This window comes from Agelaius tricolor, unplaced genomic scaffold (assembly GCF_023055355.1).
Source record: "Agelaius tricolor isolate 1412-34295 unplaced genomic scaffold, bAgeTri1.0.p SCAF_31, whole genome shotgun sequence".
Classification (NCBI taxonomy): Eukaryota; Metazoa; Chordata; class Aves; order Passeriformes; family Icteridae; genus Agelaius; species Agelaius tricolor.
Genome location: NW_027269291.1, coordinates 1,173,210 through 1,191,937, shown reverse-complemented (window position 1 = coordinate 1,191,937; position 18,728 = coordinate 1,173,210). Strand labels below are relative to the sequence as shown.

Below are 18,728 nucleotides of genomic sequence, written 5' to 3'. Positions count from 1 at the left end.
TCCCTTTTCCTGTCCCTATGTCCCTTTCCCTCTCCCCGTGTCTCCTTTTCCTGTCACTGTGCCCCTTTCCCCGTGTCCTTTTCCCTGTTCCCGTGTCCCTTTCCCTGTCCCTGTGTCCCTTTCCCTGTTCCCGTGCCCCTTTCCCTGTCCCCCTTTCCTTTGTCCCATTCCCTGTCCCTGTGTACCTTTCCCCGTCCCCGTGTCCCTTTCCCTGCCCCCTTCTCCCCGCCGTGTCCCCACGTGCCTCAGTTTCCCCAGGCACCGCAGGGAGGGAGTGGGGGGGGTCCCCTTTGTCACCCCCGTGCTCGGGGGGCTCTGTCCCCGCTGTCCCCCTCCCCATGCCCGTGTCCCCCAGCAGCACTCGGGGCCCGGCTCGGTTCTGGTGCTTTATTTGGTTCCAAACGGGGGCAGCCCCGCACACACCGCGGTGAGGGGGGGTCCCGGCGGGGCAGGGGGGGGTCCCATCCCTGCCGTGGAGAGGTGGGGACAGCTGGGGACAGCTGGGAAGGGGGTGGCAGCTCAGTGTCCCCGGGCCGGGGCTGTCCCTGGGCTGTGTCCCCAGACCCCGCTGGGCACGGGGCACCCCCGGCTCTGCGCCGGGGGGGGAGCAGGGACCCCTCCCCAGGGTGAGGGGGGGTCCCTGGGGCAGGGGAGGGTGAGCATGAACCAGGACAATGCTCGGTTTGGGGGGAAGGAGTGAGAGTGAACGGGGAACAGAGCAGGGTCCCCACTCAATTTGGGGTCCCTGGAGGAAAGGGAGGGTGAGGATGAACTGGGAACAGAGCAGGGCCCCCCACTCAATCTGGGGGTCCCTGGGGGGAAGGAGTGTGAGGATGAACTGGAACAGAGCAGGGCCCCCCACTCAATTTGGGGGTCCTGGGAGGAAAGGGAGGGTGAGGATGAACTGGAACAGAGCAGAAATCCCCCACTCAATTTGGGGGTCCCTGGAGGAAAGGGAGGGTGAGGATGAACTGGGACAGGAGTGGGGACCCCCAATTCGGTTTCAGGGTCCCTGGGGTGAAAGGAGTGTGAGAATGAACTGGCAACAGAGCAGACACCCCCTGCTCAATCTGGGGGTCCCTGGGACAGGTGGGGATGAACGGGGAGCAGATCCCCCCCATCCCCGACATTGGGGGGGGGGGGTCTAGGGGGTCGCCCGGAGCCGCCGGAGGGTGAGGATGAGCTGGGGCAGCAGGGATTCCACCAGCACGGGCCCCAGGGCGTAGCGGGCACCCACGTTCAGGTACCACAGGGCGCTGCCGCCGTTCTTGGGCAGCTTGTGCAGCATGTCCAGAGCCAGCAGCCCCAGCGTGGCGCTGCCCAGGGGCGGCTCCAGCCCCCGCAGCTCCTCGGCGGCGCGGCGGCTCAGGGGGTGCCGGGCGGCCAGGGCCAGCCCCAGCGCGCTGCCGCTCACCCGGCACAGCGAGGACCAGGGCCGCGTCTCGGGCCGCAGCCAGGCGGGCTCCGAGCAGCGGGCGCTGGCCCGGCGGAGGGACCTGCGGGGGGACAGCGGGGATCGGGGTGTGACCCCTCCAGGGATGGCTGTGGGGCAGCTCAATCCCCAAATGCTCTGGGATTGGGGTGTGACCCCTCCAGGGATGGCTGTGGGGCAGCCCAATCCCCAAATCGCTCTGGGATTGGAGTGTGAAACCCCCAGGAACAGCTATGGGATTGGGGTGTGACCCCTCCAGGAACGGCTATGGGGCAGTCCAATCCCCAAACCGCTCTGGGATTGGGGTGTGACCCCTCCAGGAACCGCTCTGGGATTGGGGTGTGACCCCTCTAGAAATGGGTCTGGGATCGGGGTGTGACCCCTCCAGGAATGGCTATGGGGCAGCCCCCTCCCCAAACTGCTCGGGAATTGGGGTGTGACCCCTCCAGGAACAGCTCTGGGATTGGGGTGTGACCCCTCCAGGAATGGCTATGGGGGGCAGCCCCCTCCCCAAACCGCTCGGGGATTGGGGTGTGACCCCTCCAGGAATGGCTGTGGGGGCAGCCCCCTCCCCAAACTGCTCGGGAGGCCACATCCCTGGGGCCAGCCCTGGCACATCCCTGCAGTCAGTCCCTAAACCACTCTGGCAGGAGATTGGTGGGGATGCCTCCCTCCAGCCTGATCCCTCCTATCCCTGGGGATACCCCTCCCTGGCAAGCACATCCCTGGGGGACCCCCTGACACCCCAGAAGCTGATCCCTGTGACACCCCTGTCCCCCTGTCCCCCTGTCCCCGGGCTCTCACCAGTCCAGGTCCAGCCCCGCGGCTGTGGCCAATCCGTGCAGGGCCAGCGCGCTCAGGAGCAGCCCCAGAGCCGTCAGCAGGAAGAAGCGAACCTTGAGGAAGTTGGGGGGCCAGCGCTGCAGCCCCCAGCCCAGAGCCATCCCTGGGGCGGGGACAGGCGGGGTCGGCACTGGGATGGGCTGGGCTGGGAAGGGGCTCCGGGGAAGGGGAAGGGGCTGGGAGCCCCCCTCACCTGCCAGGGAGCCGGAGATCACCTGGTGGGGGAAGTGGGCCAGGACGAAGATCCGGGAGAGCCCCATGGCCACCAGCAGGAGGAGGTAGAGCAGGAACGGGACCAGCCTCAGCAGCCGGCTGGGGGGAAACGGGGTCAGGAGGGCGGGAAGGGGGAAAGCACAGCAAAAAAAGGCCCTGGGGGCATTCACAGCCTCCTCCTGAGCTGCCAGGGGAGGGATGTGTCCCCCTGGAGCTGCCCTACTGGGAGGGATCTGTATCACCCTCCATGGGTGCTGCCCACTGAGTGGGGGTCCCACATGCACCCCCTCTTCCCACAGGGGCTCTGGAAGCTTCCAAGGGATGGGGTCTCCATCCCGGGACTCCTCCTTCTGCCCCACCCCCTGTTCCCACAGAGGCCCAGGACGCTCCCCAGCGCTGCCCCTGCCCGTCCCAGACTCACCTCCGGGTGTACCTGGACACTGCCTTGCTCAGGGCGGTGACAATCGGCCACAGGGCCGCCCCCAGGATCATGCAGTGCCCCGAGGGGCTCCCTGTGGGATGAAGCACAGGGCGGCTGTGGGAAGAGCTGGCAATGCCCAGCCCAATCCCTTCCCCGCTGCTCAGGAGGGGATTTTCCCACCTCCAGCCCAGCGTTCCCACAGGTTTGGGGCTCCTGGGGCTCCTCCCAGGGCTGCCCGAGCCGGGACTCACCTGGTCCTGTCTCACAGGTGACCGGGAACTGGCGCAGGGGGAGCTGCTCCCGCTCAGACAGCCCCGACTCGTGGATCCACCAGTACGGGCGTTCCCCGAACAGGAACCTGCGGCACGGACAGCAGGGGGCCGTGGGAGGGAGCCCAGAGCCGGGCAGGATCATCCCTGCAGCCATCCCTGGGATTCAGGAGAGCAGGATCCCTGCAGCCATCCCTGGGATCCAGGAGAGCAGGATCCCTGCAGCCATCCCTGGGATCCAGGCGAGCAGGATCCCTGCAGCCCATCCTGTATGATCCAGGAGAGCAGGATCCCTGCAGCCCATCCTGTATGATTCAGGAGAGCAGGAGCCCTGCAGCCCATCCCAGGATTTCCAGGAGAGCGGGATCCCTGCAGCCCATCCCTGGGATTCAGGAGAGCAGGATCCCTGCAGCCCATCCCAGAGGAGATGAAGCCACAGAAGATCAGGGTCCTTTGCCAGTCCTGATCTCTCCCGAGCTTTTCTGTGCCAGGAATTCCTGGCAGATACTCGGGGCAGCTCGGGTGACCCTGCAGAATGCCACAGGCAGGGAGTGTGTGCCCAGAGTGCCACAGCCAGGGCGCAGGGAGTGTCCCAGTGCCCCCCTCCACGTGCCCCCCTCACCACTTGAGGACCACGTTGAGCCACTCGGCCACCAGGGCGATCCAGAGGACCATGAGGGACACGTGCTCGTCCAGGCCGCGGGCCAGCGGGAAGCACACGGTGTAGATGGAGTTGGGGTCCAGGTGCGAGGTCAGCAGGAGCCAGAACTGCCCCAGCCAGGGTGGCCCAGCCTGCAGGGCCACGGCGGCGTGGATCCCGGCCTCGTGCAGGGCATCCATGGCACTGGGCTGGGACACAGCACGGAGATCAACCCCAGCACAGATCCCCTGGGATCCCTTGGGGACAGCAGGGGAGGTGGCTGGATCCTGAGGAATCCCTTTGGGACATCAGAGGAGGTGGCTGGACCCCGAGGGATCCCTTGGTGGGAGGTGGCTGGATCCCAAAGGGATCCCTTGGCACTGACTCAGGCACTCATTCACCACTCGAAGCTTGCCCACAAATGACTCCCAGATTCCTGCCCCAGGGCAGAGCACACCTGTGGCTCCGGGCTGGGGGCCAGGGCAGGATCCTGGGGGTTGCTGTGGGTTTTGCTGGAGCAGCTGAGATGCTCCAAAGAGCCACCACCTCCCTGGGCTTTCCCTTGGAAACCTCCTGGGTCATTCTGCAGAGGGCCTGGGGTGTCCCTGGAGCCACCCTTGGTTTTCCTCGGCGTTTTCCCCGGGTCTCCCTAAGGCCGGTCCTGGCCCTCCCTGGGGTCCCTCTGGGGTCCTTCCGGGCCTCCCTGTGCTCTCAGGCCCGAGGCCTCCCTGGGGTCTCCCTACATCTGACCCGCGGCCTGCCCATCCCCACCAGCAGCCTCTGACCCTCCTTGAGCCTCCCGGTGGCGCTGCCCACCCCCCGGTACCGGCGGGAGGTACCTGAGGGGGGGGCTCCATCCCGGGGACCCCTCAAAACTCCCTCCCGCCGCTCTCCGCGCCCTCTTCCGCCTACACTTCCCATCACCGCCCGCGGGGCGGCGCGCTATGGCGGGGCGGCAGGGACAAACCGCGGCCGGGCTGGGCTCAGCCAATCAGGGCGCGGGGCGGAGCAGATCGGCGGGGCGGAGCGCCAATCCCCGCCCTCGCTGCCGCGCGGCCCCGCCCCCGCCGCGCCTGGCCGAGGCGAGCGGAGCCGCGGGCGCTGCGGGCGGACAAGATGGCGGCGCCGGGCGAGTACTTCAGCGTGGGCAGCCAGGTGTCCTGCCGCACCTGCCAGGAGCAGCGCCTCCAGGGCGAGGTCGTCGCCTTCGACTACCCCAGCAAGATGCTGGCGCTCAGTATCCACCCGCCCGCGCCTCGCCGCGTTGGTCCCGGCCCCGGCGCGGCCCGCTCGGGCCTCTGCGGCCCGCCCGATGAGGGGGGGGGGGGGGCGTGAGGGAGGGAGGGGAAAGGGGGAAAAAGGGGAGGGGGTGTGAGGGGATCGAGGTGGGCGGCGACGGGGAGGGGTCTGAGGGGCTGCGGGAGACCCCCGGGGGATGGGGGGAGCGGGGAGTCCGCTCGGGAGGTTTTGGGGGAATTGGGGAGGTTGGTGTTGGGGTGAATGAGAGGATTGGGGAGCTCGGTGTGCGGGGATTGGGCGATTGTAACCGGGGGAGCGGGGATTGAGGAGCCCTGAGCTGGGGTGAATGGGGGAGTTGGGGGTCTTGTAATGGGTGAATGGGATGTGGGGTGTCCTGTAGGGAGATTTTGGGAGGATTGGGGAGGTTGGTGTTGGGGTGAATGAGGGGATTGGGGAGCTCTGTGTGCGGGGATTGGGGCGATTGTAACCAGGGGAGTGGGGATTGAGGAGCCCTGGTGAATGGGGGAGTTGGGGGTCTTGTAATGGGTGAATGGGATGTGGGGTGTCCTGTAGGGAGATTTTGGGGGGATCGGGGAGGTTTGTTCTGGGGGGATTGGGGAGCCCGTGTTAGGGGGAATGGGGGGATTGGGGGCCCGTTTTGGGGTGAATGGGGGATGGAAGGGCCCTGCATTATAAAGAGCTTTAGGAAGGTAGTGAGGAGCTCTGTACTGGTTTGAATGGGGGCAGAGAGAGCACCCAGTTTTGGGGAGAATGGGGGGGGACTGTGGTGTCCTGAAGGTTTTTGGGGGCAGCAGTGAGGAATTCTGTAGTGGGGTGAGTGGGGGTGTGGCATTCACTATGGGAGGGTTGGGGAGCCTTTTATTGGGGTGAGTGGGGGGCAGTGGGGTGTTCCCTGCCCCCCCAGGGTGAATACACTTGGATGTGGTTTTGTTTGGAATCCGCAAGGAACGGGAAGAGCCGAGGGCTGTTGGAAAGCAGTGGAGGGTCCCAGGAGAGAGGGGAAGGAGAATGCTCAGCTCAGGGCTGGCATTGGAGTTCTGGGGGGCCAGGGATGGCTTCTGCAGGGAATGAGGAGCTGGGAGAGGATTTTGTGGCTGGAGCTGTGGGAAACACATCAGGAAAAAGCCCCCTGGGTGCCTGGGATGTGGTTGGAGCCAGGGGAGCTCCCAGGTCCCGCTAGAAGCAGCAGGAAAATCCCAGAGGGTCCAACAGGTGCTGGATGGGTGAATGTGCTGCTTGTCAGCCCCACGGGGGGCTGAGCCAGCCCTTCCCAAAGTCCAGCTGTTCCTGCCACATCTGGGGTGCTCCAGCTCATCCCCCAAACGGGGAGACTGGAATTCCCTGGCTTTCTGCTCATCATTGAATGGTGTTTATTAGGGAGGGCTCCACCTTGTGCTCAGAGGGGCTGGGAGAGGAACAGGGGCTTCCATGAGGATCTCTACTAGGGGGAGATGGTGTTGGCATAGAAGAGGCTCTCCATGCTGTGCTCCATCCCTCCATCCCTCCATCCATCCATCCATCCATCCATCATCCATCCCTCCATCCATCCCTCCATCCATCCATCATCCATCCATCATCCATCCATCCATCATCTATCCATCCATCATCCATCCATCATCCCTCCATCCATCCACCCATCCATCATCCATCCATCCATCTATCCCTCCATCCATCATCCATCCATCCATCCATCATCCATCCATACATCCATCATCCATCCATCCATCCATCTATCCCTCCATCCATCATCCATCCATCCATCCATCATCCATCCATACATCCATCATCCATCCATCCATCTATCCATCCATCCATCCATCCATCCATCCATCCATCCACCCATCCCTCCATCCATCCCTCCATCCATCATCCATCCATCATCCATCCATCCATCCATCCATCCCTCCATCCATCACCCATCCCTCCATCCATCCATCATCCATCCATCCATCCATCATCCATCCATCCATCCATCCATCCATCCATCCCTCATCCATCCATCCATCCATCCATCCCATCATCCATCCATCCATCATCCATCCATCCATCCATCATCCATCCATCCCATCATCTATCCATCATCCCTCCATCCATCCCTCCATCCATCCATCCATCCATCCATCCATCCATCCCATCATCCCTCCATCCATCCCTCCATCCATCCATCCATCCATCCATCCATCCATCCATCCATCCTCATGGGAGCAGAGGAATTGTGGAGGAATCCCTGCCAGCTCTGAAAGGAGTGTTTTGGGGTTTTTTTTGGGGGGTGCTGTCTCATTCCCAACAACCAGCCTTGTGTGTCCCTCTCCTGGGAGTTCCCTTCCTTCCAGAGCAGGGAATCCTCCCTGGGGATGCTGCTGCCTGCAGGAGGAAAAGAGTTCTGGTGGAAAAAGTGCAAATTTGGTGGTGCTGGCTCAGGCCAGTGGTGGTGGTGGGCTGGTGCTGGTGGACCAGGACTGGAGAACTCAACCTGGAGTTGGGATAGACCAGGATCAGCACCCAACAGCTGCAGAGGGAGATGAGTGAGATGGGATCACTGACGATCCCAAGGCAGCAGAGGAGCTCCCCACAAACCCAACCTCCTCCTGGTTTGCTCCTCACCTCCAAAAACCTCTCTCTGGATTTGTTTTCCTTAATGCCCTCCTCCAGAATGCCCCTCTTCCAGTGGCAAGCCCAACCACGCAGACATCCTGCTCGTAAACTTACAGTACGTGTCAGAAGTGGAAATAATCAATGACCGCACGGAAACGCCTCCCCCTTTAGCCTCCCTCAACGTCAGCAAGGTGAGAGAGCCCCTCCTCAGCAGGGGTCCCCCAAAATCCTGCAGGGATCCCCCAAAGTCTTGCAGGGATCCCCCAAAATCCTGCAGGGATCCAGCAGGATTCACCGCTGGAGCTGCTCCCAGTGCAGCTTCACAGAGTTCCATCCTGGATCTGGGGTTTGGTGATTTGGCTCTGGGTTTTACCACTTTGGGCTCTGGATTTTGGCATTTGGAGCCTGGATTTTGTTGGGTTTAGGGTCCAGGTTTTGGCATTTAGGGCCTGGTTTTTGGGTGGTTTTGGGGCCTGGGTTTTATGTCTAGATTTTTAGCCTTTGGGGACTTGGATTTTGGTATTTTTGGGGTCTAAGGTGATCTTGTTTTGGGGCTTGCATTTTGAGGGGTTTGGAGCCTGGGTTTTGGTAGTTTGGGTCCAGGTTGTGGTGTTTGGGGTCTGGATGATGCTATTTTGGAATGCACACAAAGGGGAACTCCTGGAATTCTGAGGAATTGCTTTTCATCCACCCTGGAATGGGATCACTGCCCATTCCCAGTGAGGTGAAAAACAGGGAAGGTGACCCCAAGCCCTCAGTGCTGGGATGAATCCAGGTGTGGGCTGCTCAGTTGTCACCTCCTTGTGCCACAGGGACACCTCTCGCGGGGCTTTGTGCCACACAGGTGGCACCAGCTGGGTGTCCATCCCCTCCTGGGTCCCTTCCCGATGGATGAACACATCTGAGGTCTCAGATGGCACAGCTGCCACCACGCTGTGACTGTTGGCTGTCACTGCAGCGAGTGACATGGCTGGGAGCTCAGCCCGAGGGAATCCCCCTCAGGAATTCCAGTGTTAACTTTGGGGAACCCCTCAGGAATTCCAGTGTTCACTTTGGGGATCCCCCTCAGGAATTCAGTGTTCACTTTGGGGATCCTGCTCAGGAATTCAGTGTTAACTTTGGGGATCCCCCTCAGGAATTCCAGTGTTCACTTTGGGGATCCCCCTCAGGAATTCCAGTGCTGACTTTGGGGATCCCCCTCAGGAATTCAGTGTTAACTTTGGGGATCCCCCTCAGGAATTCCAGTGTTCACTTTGGGGATCCCCCTCAGGAATTCCAGTGCTCACTTTGGGGATCCCCCTCATGAATTCCAGTGTTCCCTTTGGGGATCCCCCTCAGGAATTCCAGTGTTAACTTCGGGGATCCCCCTCAGGAATTCAGTGTTAACTTCAGGGATCCCCCTCAGGAATTCCAGTGTTCACTTTGGGGATCCCCCTCAGGAATTCCAGTGTTCCCTTTGGGAAACCCCCTCAGGAATTCCAGTGCTGACTTTGGGGATCCCCCTCAGGAATTCCAGTGCTGACTTTGGGGATCCCCCTCAGGAATTCAGTGTTCCCTTTGGGGATCCTGCTCAGGAATTCAGTATTCCCTTTGGGGATCCCCCTCAGGAATTCCAGTGTTGACTTTGGGGACCCCCCTCAGGAATTCCAGTGCTCACTTCAGGGATCCCCCTCAGGAATTCCAGTGCTGACTTTGGTCTTTTCCAGCATCCCAGAATTGTGGGTTTGGATTTGGGGAGGTGACAGATGCAGTCAGGTTGGAAGGGGCTGTTCCAGTGGCAGGAGGGCAGTTCTGTGGGCTCTGCCCCACATCCCCGTCCCCATGGGGGCTCAGGCAGGCTGCTGTAGGACTGGGACGTTGCTGGTGGTACTGGTTGTACTGGGAGAAGGAGGTGTGGGCACATGGGAGTGCTGGTGGTGCTCCAGGTAACCCAGAGAGTTGGGGACACCCCTGTCCCACGGGGCTGGCGCTCACCTGAGGACCTTGGCACAGCCACAGGGAGATTTTGGATGGATCCCCTTGATCTCCCCAGCCTGCTGGCACCCAGGTGGGATGAGGGGGGAGCCTGGCATGGCCCCTGGTGGCCCCCACGGTCCCTCCTTGCCTGGTGCTCTGAATTCCCATCCACTGCCAAGCAGGGAACTCCTTGGAGTGCTGGGATCCAGGGGCTGGAGCTGCAGGGCTGAGCCATTTCCTCTTGGGATGGGCAGGGAGGGCTCAGCTGCTGCAGGGGGCTGATGGATCCCGTGGGAATGCTGGGATGCTGGGGATGGGGACACCTCTCCAGGGGTTCCAGTCACCTCCCAGTGGCCTCTTGGCAGGGCTGTGCCCAAGTCTGGATGCAGCAGCTGCTGGAGGAGCATCCCCAGGCCTGGGACAGAGGGGATCTAAACCTCAGGCTGGGGAAGGGGGATCTGCTCAGCGAGGACATGGCAGAGGGGATTCCCAGAGCTCTGTCCCACAATTCCAGCCCATCCCAGTGTGGTGGTATGGGGGGGGTTCCCATTTCTCCAGCCTTGTGGCAGCCCCTCTCGAGGAGTGAGGGGCTGTGGCACCTCAGGGAAGGCCAGGAAGGGTGTGGGGTGCAGGGAAGTTCCTGTGCAATGTTGTGCCCGGTTTGGAAGCCTGGCTGGTGGTCTTGGAGAGAGCCATTCCCACATGGAACAGGCTGGGTGGCTTGTGAGGGTGAGGAAGGCTCCTGTCCTTGCTGAGGCATTCAGGGAGCACATCCCAGTGCTCCTGCAGTGCCTGCTGCCACCAAGAGGGGACTCGGGATGGCTGGGAGAGGGACTCCTGTCCCTCAGGGCCACTGAAGTGTCCCCACCCAGAGGGAGCTGGGGCTTTGGAAGGGGTGAGACCCCCTCAGGCAGCAGCAGGAAGCCAGAGCAGCTCTGGGTGTGCTCCCAGCAATGAGGAGGCTCCAAGAGGAGGAAGAGGAGGGATGATGCTGATGTGGCTCCTCCACTGCGGCAGCTCGAGCCAGGAAAAGGCAGCAGGTCCAAGGCTGCTGCCTTCAGGCTCTGCTTCCTTCTCCTCCCACATCCATGGGATGCAGCCTGGGGGAGGCCAGGGTCGGGGTTTTCCATCTCTATTCCAGCACCCTGTGTGTAATCACACCTCCCCACACATGGATGCAGCTCCCAGATAACCAATTCTGGTTATTTTTTGGGAACAAACCAACTGCTGCAGGCTAAAGTTGCTTCTACTCCTGCGTGGAGCATTTACTCCCAGCCTGTTGAGTGTTCCAGGCTCCTCTTCCCCATCTCCATCCCAAGTGACCTGAGTTGTGAGGGGGGTTTGCACCTAAAATGCCAGAATTAATCCAGAAAGGGGCAGGGGGATGTGGGGGAAGATGGCACCACCATCCCCCAAATCTCTGGGAGGCCCTGGCAGTGCTGAGGGTGCCTCCAAAGGGGAATTCAGGCTGGAATCACAAGGGGCAGAGCTGTGTCTGGGGTGTCCCCGTGTCCCCTCACTGCTCCCAGCCCAAGCCCCTGTCCCTGTGTGTCCCCAGCTTGCCAACAAAGCACGGACGGAGAAGGAGGAGAAGATGAGCCAGGCGTATGCAATTAGTGCTGGTGTCTCTCTGGAGGGGCAGCAGCTCTTCCAGACCATCCATAAGACGTAAGTGCCACTCCAGGTGTCCCCAGTGCCCACCCAGGGGTCCCCAGTGCCCACCTGGGAGTCCCCAGTACCCAGCTCTGGGTCCCCAGGCTCCTTTTTGGGGTTCCCCCACAGCCTTTCTGGGGGATTGCCCTCGCTGGGTTTGCCCTGGAACGTTCTGGTGTGTTCTGGATGGGATCCTTGGGGGTGAGGGTGGCTCCCTGCCTGCTCCCTGCCCTGCCTGGCACATCCCACCCCACCCCTGCGGTCCCACTCCTCTCCAGCTGGACCCTGGAGTGACCGGGGGGCTCTTTGCCCCCTCAGGCCCACCCCAGGGGGCAGTGGTGGCAGTCCCTGATGCCATTGTCCCTCCCCTCAGCATTAAGGACTGTAAATGGCAGGAGAAGAACATAGTTGTGATGGAAGAAGTCGTCATTGCCCCTCCGTACCAGGTGGAGAACTGTAAAGGCAAAGAGGGGAGCGCCCTGAGCCACGTACGCAAAATAGTGAGTGTGGGCTGGGGACAGAGGGGGGTGGCACCTCCTGGGAGGGGGACACGTCCCTGGGGACAGCCAGGAGCCTCCTTGGCTGGGCTCCAGCCCCTCCTGGCATCCCCTTCCCTCTCCACATCCCCCTGCCACCCTTTTTGTGTCCTGTGTTCAGAACGCTGAGCAGGGGATGGGGACACTGGGAAGGACTGGGTGGGTGTCACCTCCCTGGGGACACTCAAGACCCTTCCTGGCTTGGCCTCCAGCCCCTCCTGGAGTTCTCCAGCTCTTCCTGGGGTTCCCCAGCCCCTCTTTTCTTGGTCTTCATCCCCTCCTGTGGTTCTCCAGCCCCTTCTTGCTTGGCCCCCATCCCCTCCAGGGGTTCCCATCCCCTCCTGGGGCTCCCCAGCCCCTCCAGGATTCCTTCCCTGAACCCCTCCATGCCCCCCTTCCCCTGCAGGTGGAGAAACACTTCCGGGACGTGGAAAGCCAGAAGGTCCTGCAGCGTTCACAAGCACAGCAGACACAGAAGGACACGTCCCTGTCATCCTGAGGCCACCTCGGGGCCACCACCCCGTCCCCGCGTCCCCTCCCCGGAGGCGGCGCCGGGGGCTCCTTCAACTTTTATTTCCTTTTTTTTTTTTTTTTTTTTTTTTTTTTTTTTTTTGGGGAATCTCAACCAATTCCAAACTTTAGACTTCAAAACAAATGAGAAAAGAGAATAATTTAAAGCTCCTCACGCATTACTTGACTAACAGACTTTGTTTTTCCGCCATGGTTTCTCCCTCCAGCCAGTCAGACTCTGTTAATTTTATTTTTTGGCCTTTTTTTTTTTTCTTTCCCTTTTCCTCCCAATTCCTGCCTCCCTCTTCCCCAAAAATCCCTCCAGAAAATAAAGCTAACAAGCTGACTGTGGTGGCTGACCCGGGACCCTCGTGACCAACGTGGTCTCGTTTTAATTTTGTTTGCACAGGGCAAGGCTTGAATTAGTCTTATTTTTCTTATCTTTAAATATATATATGAATATATATTAAAATGTTCTTTAAATATTTGTCTGCTTCTAGCAGGGTCGTGGCAAAAAATCCCTCTAACACCCCCTTGGGAGCAGCCAGAACCTGGATTTGGGCTTTTCACCCCATTTCCTTTATGTTTTTAATTTTTTTTTGCCCTTTTTCATTTAATTTTTAATTTCTTTTTTAATTTTAATTTTTTTTTTGCCACGATCCTCCCCCTCCTCCTTTTGTTTCCTCCCATTGTTTTTTTTGTTTGGGTTTTTTTTAATTAAAAACAAAAAGCAGATCAAACTCAAAACAATTCAAGCCCTGCCTTTAGGAAAATTAAAGATTAAAAAAAAATTTAAAAAAAAGAAAAAAAAAAGGAAAATTTTTTAGTCTTGTTTAGCAAAAAACAATAAAAACCCGAAATTTTTTTAACCATCACCGGAGTCTGTGGGGGCTCAATGGGGCGTGGCCTCATGAGGGGCGTGGTTAAGATGAGTGGGCGTGGCTTGGGGCGGGATTTGCTGCCCCTTTGTTATGGGGCGTGGCTTCAGCGGGAGGCGGGGCCTGGCACCGCATATTCAATTAGGGTTTGTTTGATTGATGGGCGCGGATGAGGCCATGGCGGGGTTTCGGGGGGAAGGTGCGGCCCGGGGCAGGCTGGAGGCTCCGGAGCGCGGCTGTAACAGAGCGGGGCCGCAGTTTTGGGGCAGGATCCGCCATTTGAATGGAGAGGCGCGGCCTGAGGGGAATGAGGGCGCTATAATTAAAGGGGCGTGGTTTGTACAGAGAGGGCGTGGCTTCCCCAGGCACGGCGCTGATTGGTCCACGAGGCGGCAATTCCGGCGCGGCATTTCCGGCGGGACGGCCCGGTAATGGCGGCGGGCCGCGGGTGGAGGCGGCGGGCGCTGCGCCTGCTGACGGCGGGCGGCGGCGTCCTGCTCACCCGCTTCCCCTTCTGGCACTGCTTCAGCGGGCTCCTGCTGTGCGCCGAGCGCGCCGACCTGCGCCGGTGCGCGCCCGGGGGCGAGACGGGGCCGGGCGCCTGCGAGTGCTCCTGGGGAGCCTGGGCCTGTGAGGGGCTGCGGGCGGTTGTGAGGGCAGGGGCGGCTGTGGGACTGGGCTGGCGGGGGTCTGTGAGAGCCTGGGGTGCTTGTGGGGTCTGGAGGGTCAGAGGGGGTGTGGGGTCTCGAGGGTCTGGGGGAGTGTCCGGGGTGCAGAGGCTGCTGCGGGGCCCTGAGAGCCGGGGGAAGCCCGGGGTGTGAGGGACTGGGGGTGGGTCTGGGACAGGTGCCAGGGACCTTCGGTGGGGTGGGACAGGTGGCGTTTGAGGTGGGGCACGGAGCTGCTGCCTGGGGCAGAGGGGGCTCGGAGGGGCTCTGTGGGGCAGGGAAGGGGACAGAGCAGCAGAGGGGGCTCTGTGGGGCAGGGAAGGGGACAGAGCAGCAGAGGGGGCTCGGAGGGGCTCTGTGGGGCAGGGGAGGGCTGTGGCTGCCCCATAACCTGGGGGAGGCTCTGGGGTGAGCGCGGGGGTGCCAGAGCTGCCGTCCCTGTCCCCGCAGGAAGCCGGACATCCCAGTGCCCTACCTGTACGTGGACATGGGCGTGGCCGTGCTCTGTGCCAGCTTCATGTCCTTCGGGGTCAAGCGGCGCTGGTTCGCCCTGGGGGCCGCCCTGCAGCTGGCAGTGGCCACCTACGCTGCCCATGTCGGGGGGCACGTGCACTACGGAGACTGGCTCAAGGTGAGAGCCCCACCCCTGGGTGGCACTGATGGCAGCCCACGTGGCACTGAGGGTGCTCTGGGTGGCACTGAGGGTACTCTGGGTGGCACTGAGGGCAGCCCAGGTGGCACTGAGGGTGCTCTGGGTGGCACTGATGGCAGCATGGCCCCACAGGTGAGGATGTACTCGCGCACCATCGCCATCATCGGCGGGTTCCTGATCCTGGCCAGCGGGGCTGGGGAGCTGTACCGGCAGAAACCCCGCAGCCGCTCCCTGCAGTCCACGGGCCAGGTGTTCCTGGGCATCTACCTCATCTGCCAGGTACTGGGGACAGCCTGGGGACAGCCAGGGGACAGCCAGGGTCAGGGGACACACGCACCGCTGTGCTGCGGGCTGGGGACACAGTTCCCTGCAGGAGAAGCCTCGGGACAGTACTCCAGATTGTCCCTGGTGGGACCCTCAGGGACAATCCACCACCACAGATCACCTCAGGGTGGTGTCACCAGTGTCACCAAGCCCACACCAACCCAGGGGAGAAGCCTCAGGCAGCAGATGTCCTTGGGGGATTGTCACCAGTGCCACCACACTGCATTCCCTATGAACCCCAGGTTTTGAGGACCCCCTTCTGCCACCTCTCCCTATCCCAGAACTCTTGTGTGGATGTTCCCAGTGCCACCACACTCCAGGTCCCCGTTGTCCCTGGGGTAGAAACCTCAGCTGGCACCGGTGCCACGCCCCACTGTGAGTGTCCCCTTGTCCCCTGCTGTCCCCCCAGGCCTACTCCCTGCAGCACAGCACCGAGGACCGCCTGGCCTACCTGGACCATCTGCTGGGGGGCGAGCTGGCCCTGCAGCTGCTCTTCCTGCTCTACGGGCTGCTGGCCCTGGCCTTCCTCTCGGGGTACTACGTGAGGACAGCGGCCCAGGTGCTGGCCGTGCTGCTGCCCCTGGCCATCCTGCTCATCGACGGCAACCTGGGCTACTGGCACGCGCTGCGCCGCGTCGAGTTCTGGAACCAGATGAAGCTCATCGGCCAGAACGTCGGCATCTTCGGGGCCGTGGTCATCCTGGCCACCGATGGATGAGGGGCAACGGGGATAAAGGGTGGGAGGGATTTTTTTAAGGAGCGTCGCTATTTATTTGTTTATTTTTTGGGTTTTTTTTTTTTTTTGTTTTTTTTTTTTTTTTTTTGGTTTTGTTTTGTTTTGGTGGTGTTTGTAAATATTTGATAATTTTGGCAGAGGATGGGTCGGGGGGGGTCCTGCCACTGTGTGGTCAGGGTGCTTCTCCCTGCTGAGGGGTGTCACTGCTCCCCCCCCCCCAAAAAAAAAAAAAAAAAGTATTTTTACTGATGGACTGAGAAATGTTTAATGTCTCACCCCTGGGGGATCAGCTTTGGGTGCCAGGGTGAGGAGGGGAGCTGCAGCTTTTGGGGTACAAACTGCTTTTGGGGTCCTGGAATGCAATGCAGGAGTGCTTTGGGGAGCTGATGGTGAGGGAAGGGCTGCTCTGGGGGAAACTGCTTCAGAGGAGTCACTCTGGGGGGACCTGATTGGGAGGGAAGTGTTGCTGTGGGGGAAACTGCTTCAGAGGAGTCACTTTGGGGGAAGCTGATTCGGGGGATGTGCTTTGGGGGGGCTTGGAGGGCAGAGCTCCTTTAGGGGCTTGGGGTGGAGGGGCTGCTGCAGGGGAGCACTTTTGGGGGACCCTCATGGGGAGCCACTTTGGGGGGGCACATCTGGGCAGGGATGTGAGTCTGAGGGGCTTGTGGGGAGCTGCTTCAGGAGGACCCACTCTGGGGACTTGGTGGAGGGGCTCTGGGTGTTCTGGCACAGGTGGGGGTCCTGGTGGGACCCAGGGAGGGGCTGGCAACCCCCAGGATCCCTGGGGCTGTGGTCTCATCCTGTCCCCGAGCTGTGTGTGTGTGTCCCCACCCCTCCGGTGCAGGGCTGTGTGTCCGTGTCCTCCCCCGGGCAGGGCAGGTGTCCTTGTCCCCCCCCTCCAGGTGTCCGTGTCCCCCCCTCAGGTGTCCTTGTCCCCCCCCCAGGTGTCCGTGTCCCCCCCTCCCAGGTGTCCGTGTCCCCTCCCAGGTGTCCGGAAAAGCAAACAGGGCTGATAAGGGGCTTCCTCCGGGGGGCCCTAATGGCGCCTCCGGCGGAACCGGGGCCATAAAACGCGGGCAGGCGGCAGAGCCCTGTTTGCTCGGGGGGGCCGCCTCGGCTCCTCACCCCCGGCACCCCCCCGGCGGCTCCAGCCCCGCGCCTTCACCCCCAGACCCTCCTCTTCCTCCTCACTGCCCCTGGGGAGGTGGGGGCAGGCGGGGACCCCCCCAGCCCTGTCCCCGCTGTGCCGGGGGGTGCAGCCCGCGCGCCCCCCCCCCGCGGCAGAGCCATCGTGTGACCTTTGGAAAATGTCTGTTTGCTGTCACTCGGATAAATGGGGCAGAAAGCTCCGGTCCCCCCCTCCCCGTGTCCCCCCGCGGCTGCTGCTGGGGGCCACCCGCGCCCTGATCCCCCTCGGTCGGGGGACGGCTGTGACAGCGCGGTGACATTGGCGCTGCCCTGGGGTCCCCGCAGCCCCCCCCGCTCCCGTCAGCTCCGCACCAACGTGAAAGCTCCGGGGCCGGGGGGGGCTGCGGGCGCTGCTTTCCCCCCTCCCGGTGCTGCCCGAGCCCGGCGCCGCTCGGCCGGGACCCCCCGCCCGTGTCCCCGCAGCCCGCGGGTGTCACAGCGCGGCCACGCCACGGGGGACAGCCCCGCCACTGCCACCAGCCGCGTTCGGGCCGCCGCTGCCCCGGTGACAACCGGGGCAGGAGCGGGGGGCGCGTCCCCTCGGGCCGGGGCTGGCACCTCCCGTGTCCCCCCTCAGGTGTCCGTGTCCCCCTCCCCGGGCAGGGCAGGTGTTCGTGTCCCCTCTCAGGTGTCCGTGTCCCCCCCCCCCCCCGGGCAGGGCAGGTGTTCGTGTCCCCTCTCAGGTGTCCGTGTCCCCCTCCCCGGGCAGGGCAGGTGTTCGTGTCCCCTCTCAGGTGTCCGTGTCCCCCCCCCCCCGGGCAGGGCAGGTGTCCCCTCCGGTCGGGGCTGGCACCTCCCGTGTCCCCCCCGCCCCGGCCGATTCGTGTCGCCTCCAGCCGCGCTGGTGGCACCCCACAATGTCCCCACGGCCGTGTCCCCTCCGCCCCACTGGCCGGGGATGCGGGTGCAGCTGGGTGCGGCCATCCCGGCGGTTTTGGGGACCCCCCCTTCTGCCGCCTGTCCCCATCCCAGCACCCCGCGGTGGCTTTGGTGGCCCCTGCGCGGCGGGCACGTCCCCGCCGCGTCCCTCCGTGCCTCAGTTTCCCCCGGCGCCGGTGATTGCTCCTTAATGGTAAATCCATACGGGATTAATGTCCCCGCACGGGGGGCTGGAAAGGTCACCTCATCCGTCCTGGGGGTGGTGACAGCGCTCGATGGCGGTGGCGGGGCTGCGGTGACAGGGCTGTGGTGGCGGCTTCGTGCCTCGTCTGGGGGAACTGAGGCAGCCGTGGCTGTGGGTGTGTGTGTCCCCTCCACTGTCCCCCGTGCGTGGCTCAGGGCCGTGGGTCTTGTCCCGTGTGCCACGTTTGTGTCCCTGGGTGTGGCTGATGTCCCCGTGTCCCGCTGTCACATCCCGCGGCTGTGTCAGGGCAGGTTTGTGTGACACGGCTGCGTGTGACATCCGTGTGTGTCCTGTGTCGTCGTGCCACGGCTGCGTGTCACATCCATGTCACCGTGCCACGGCTGCCTGTCACATCTGCCACGTGCCACTTCGTGTGTCCTGGCTGCCTGTGTCACCTGTGTGTGCCATGGTGACATGTCACACCTCTGCCTATGTCCCGTGCCCACCTGGCATTGCCGTGTCCGTGTCCTGTGGCCACACGCGTGTCCGTGTGTCCCCGTGTCCGTGTGTCCCCCCCACTCTGTCCTCCCCATTCCCTCCGTGCCCCAGGCTGGGGACCGTGCAGGGGACAGTGACAGGGTGCTGGCACGTGTCCCCTGGCCGTGGCGGGGGGGGCCGCAGGGTCCTGCGTGCCCGTGGGTCTGTCACGCGTGAGGGAGGAGCCACCAGCCCCCCTGGGGCTATAAAAGCCCGGGCGGGCGCAGGAGCCGCCGTGTCCCCGGCACTGTCACCCCACTGCCAGGCCCTGCCTGTCACCTCTGCCTCCGCCATCGTGAGTGCAGCCACGGGCGGGGGTCCCGGGGGGGGACCCCAGGAGGGACAATCAGCTGT

The 18,728-nt window shown here is 62.4% G+C and overlaps 3 protein-coding genes across 4 annotated transcripts; 2 read left to right on the top strand and 1 right to left on the bottom strand.

Annotated features, from left to right (window-relative positions):
* Positions 1–373: 373 nt before the first annotated feature.
* Positions 374–4,770, bottom strand: G6PC3 (glucose-6-phosphatase catalytic subunit 3). Of its 2 annotated transcripts, none has more exons than XM_071450947.1 (7): positions 4,658–4,770; positions 3,801–4,027; positions 3,161–3,267; positions 2,910–3,000; positions 2,469–2,587; positions 2,237–2,328; positions 374–1,496 (listed from the first exon to the last, which is right to left on the bottom strand). In XM_071450947.1, the coding sequence occupies exons 1-7, from the start codon at positions 4,673–4,675 to the stop codon at positions 930–932; spliced, it is 1,221 nt and encodes a 406-aa protein (XP_071307048.1). In that variant the 5' UTR covers positions 4,676–4,770; the 3' UTR covers positions 374–929. The 2 variants fall into 2 exon arrangements, with proteins under 2 accessions (XP_071307048.1, XP_071307049.1); XM_071450948.1 differs by having other exon boundaries at positions 1,002–1,496; positions 2,237–2,378.
* An 80-nt stretch (positions 4,771–4,850) lies between these two features.
* LSM12 (LSM12 homolog) lies at positions 4,851–13,203 on the top strand. The gene is made up of 5 exons (XM_071450956.1): positions 4,851–5,055; positions 7,731–7,864; positions 11,188–11,297; positions 11,656–11,782; positions 12,225–13,203. Exons 1-5 carry the CDS (start codon positions 4,935–4,937, stop codon positions 12,315–12,317), a joined length of 585 nt encoding a protein of 194 aa, XP_071307057.1. The 5' UTR covers positions 4,851–4,934; the 3' UTR covers positions 12,318–13,203.
* A 240-nt stretch (positions 13,204–13,443) lies between these two features.
* TMEM101 (transmembrane protein 101) lies at positions 13,444–15,836 on the top strand. The gene is made up of 4 exons (XM_071450955.1): positions 13,444–13,774; positions 14,325–14,505; positions 14,659–14,805; positions 15,260–15,836. Exons 1-4 carry the CDS (start codon positions 13,638–13,640, stop codon positions 15,566–15,568), a joined length of 774 nt encoding a protein of 257 aa, XP_071307056.1. The 5' UTR covers positions 13,444–13,637; the 3' UTR covers positions 15,569–15,836.
* The last annotated feature ends 2,892 nt before the right edge of the window (positions 15,837–18,728 follow it).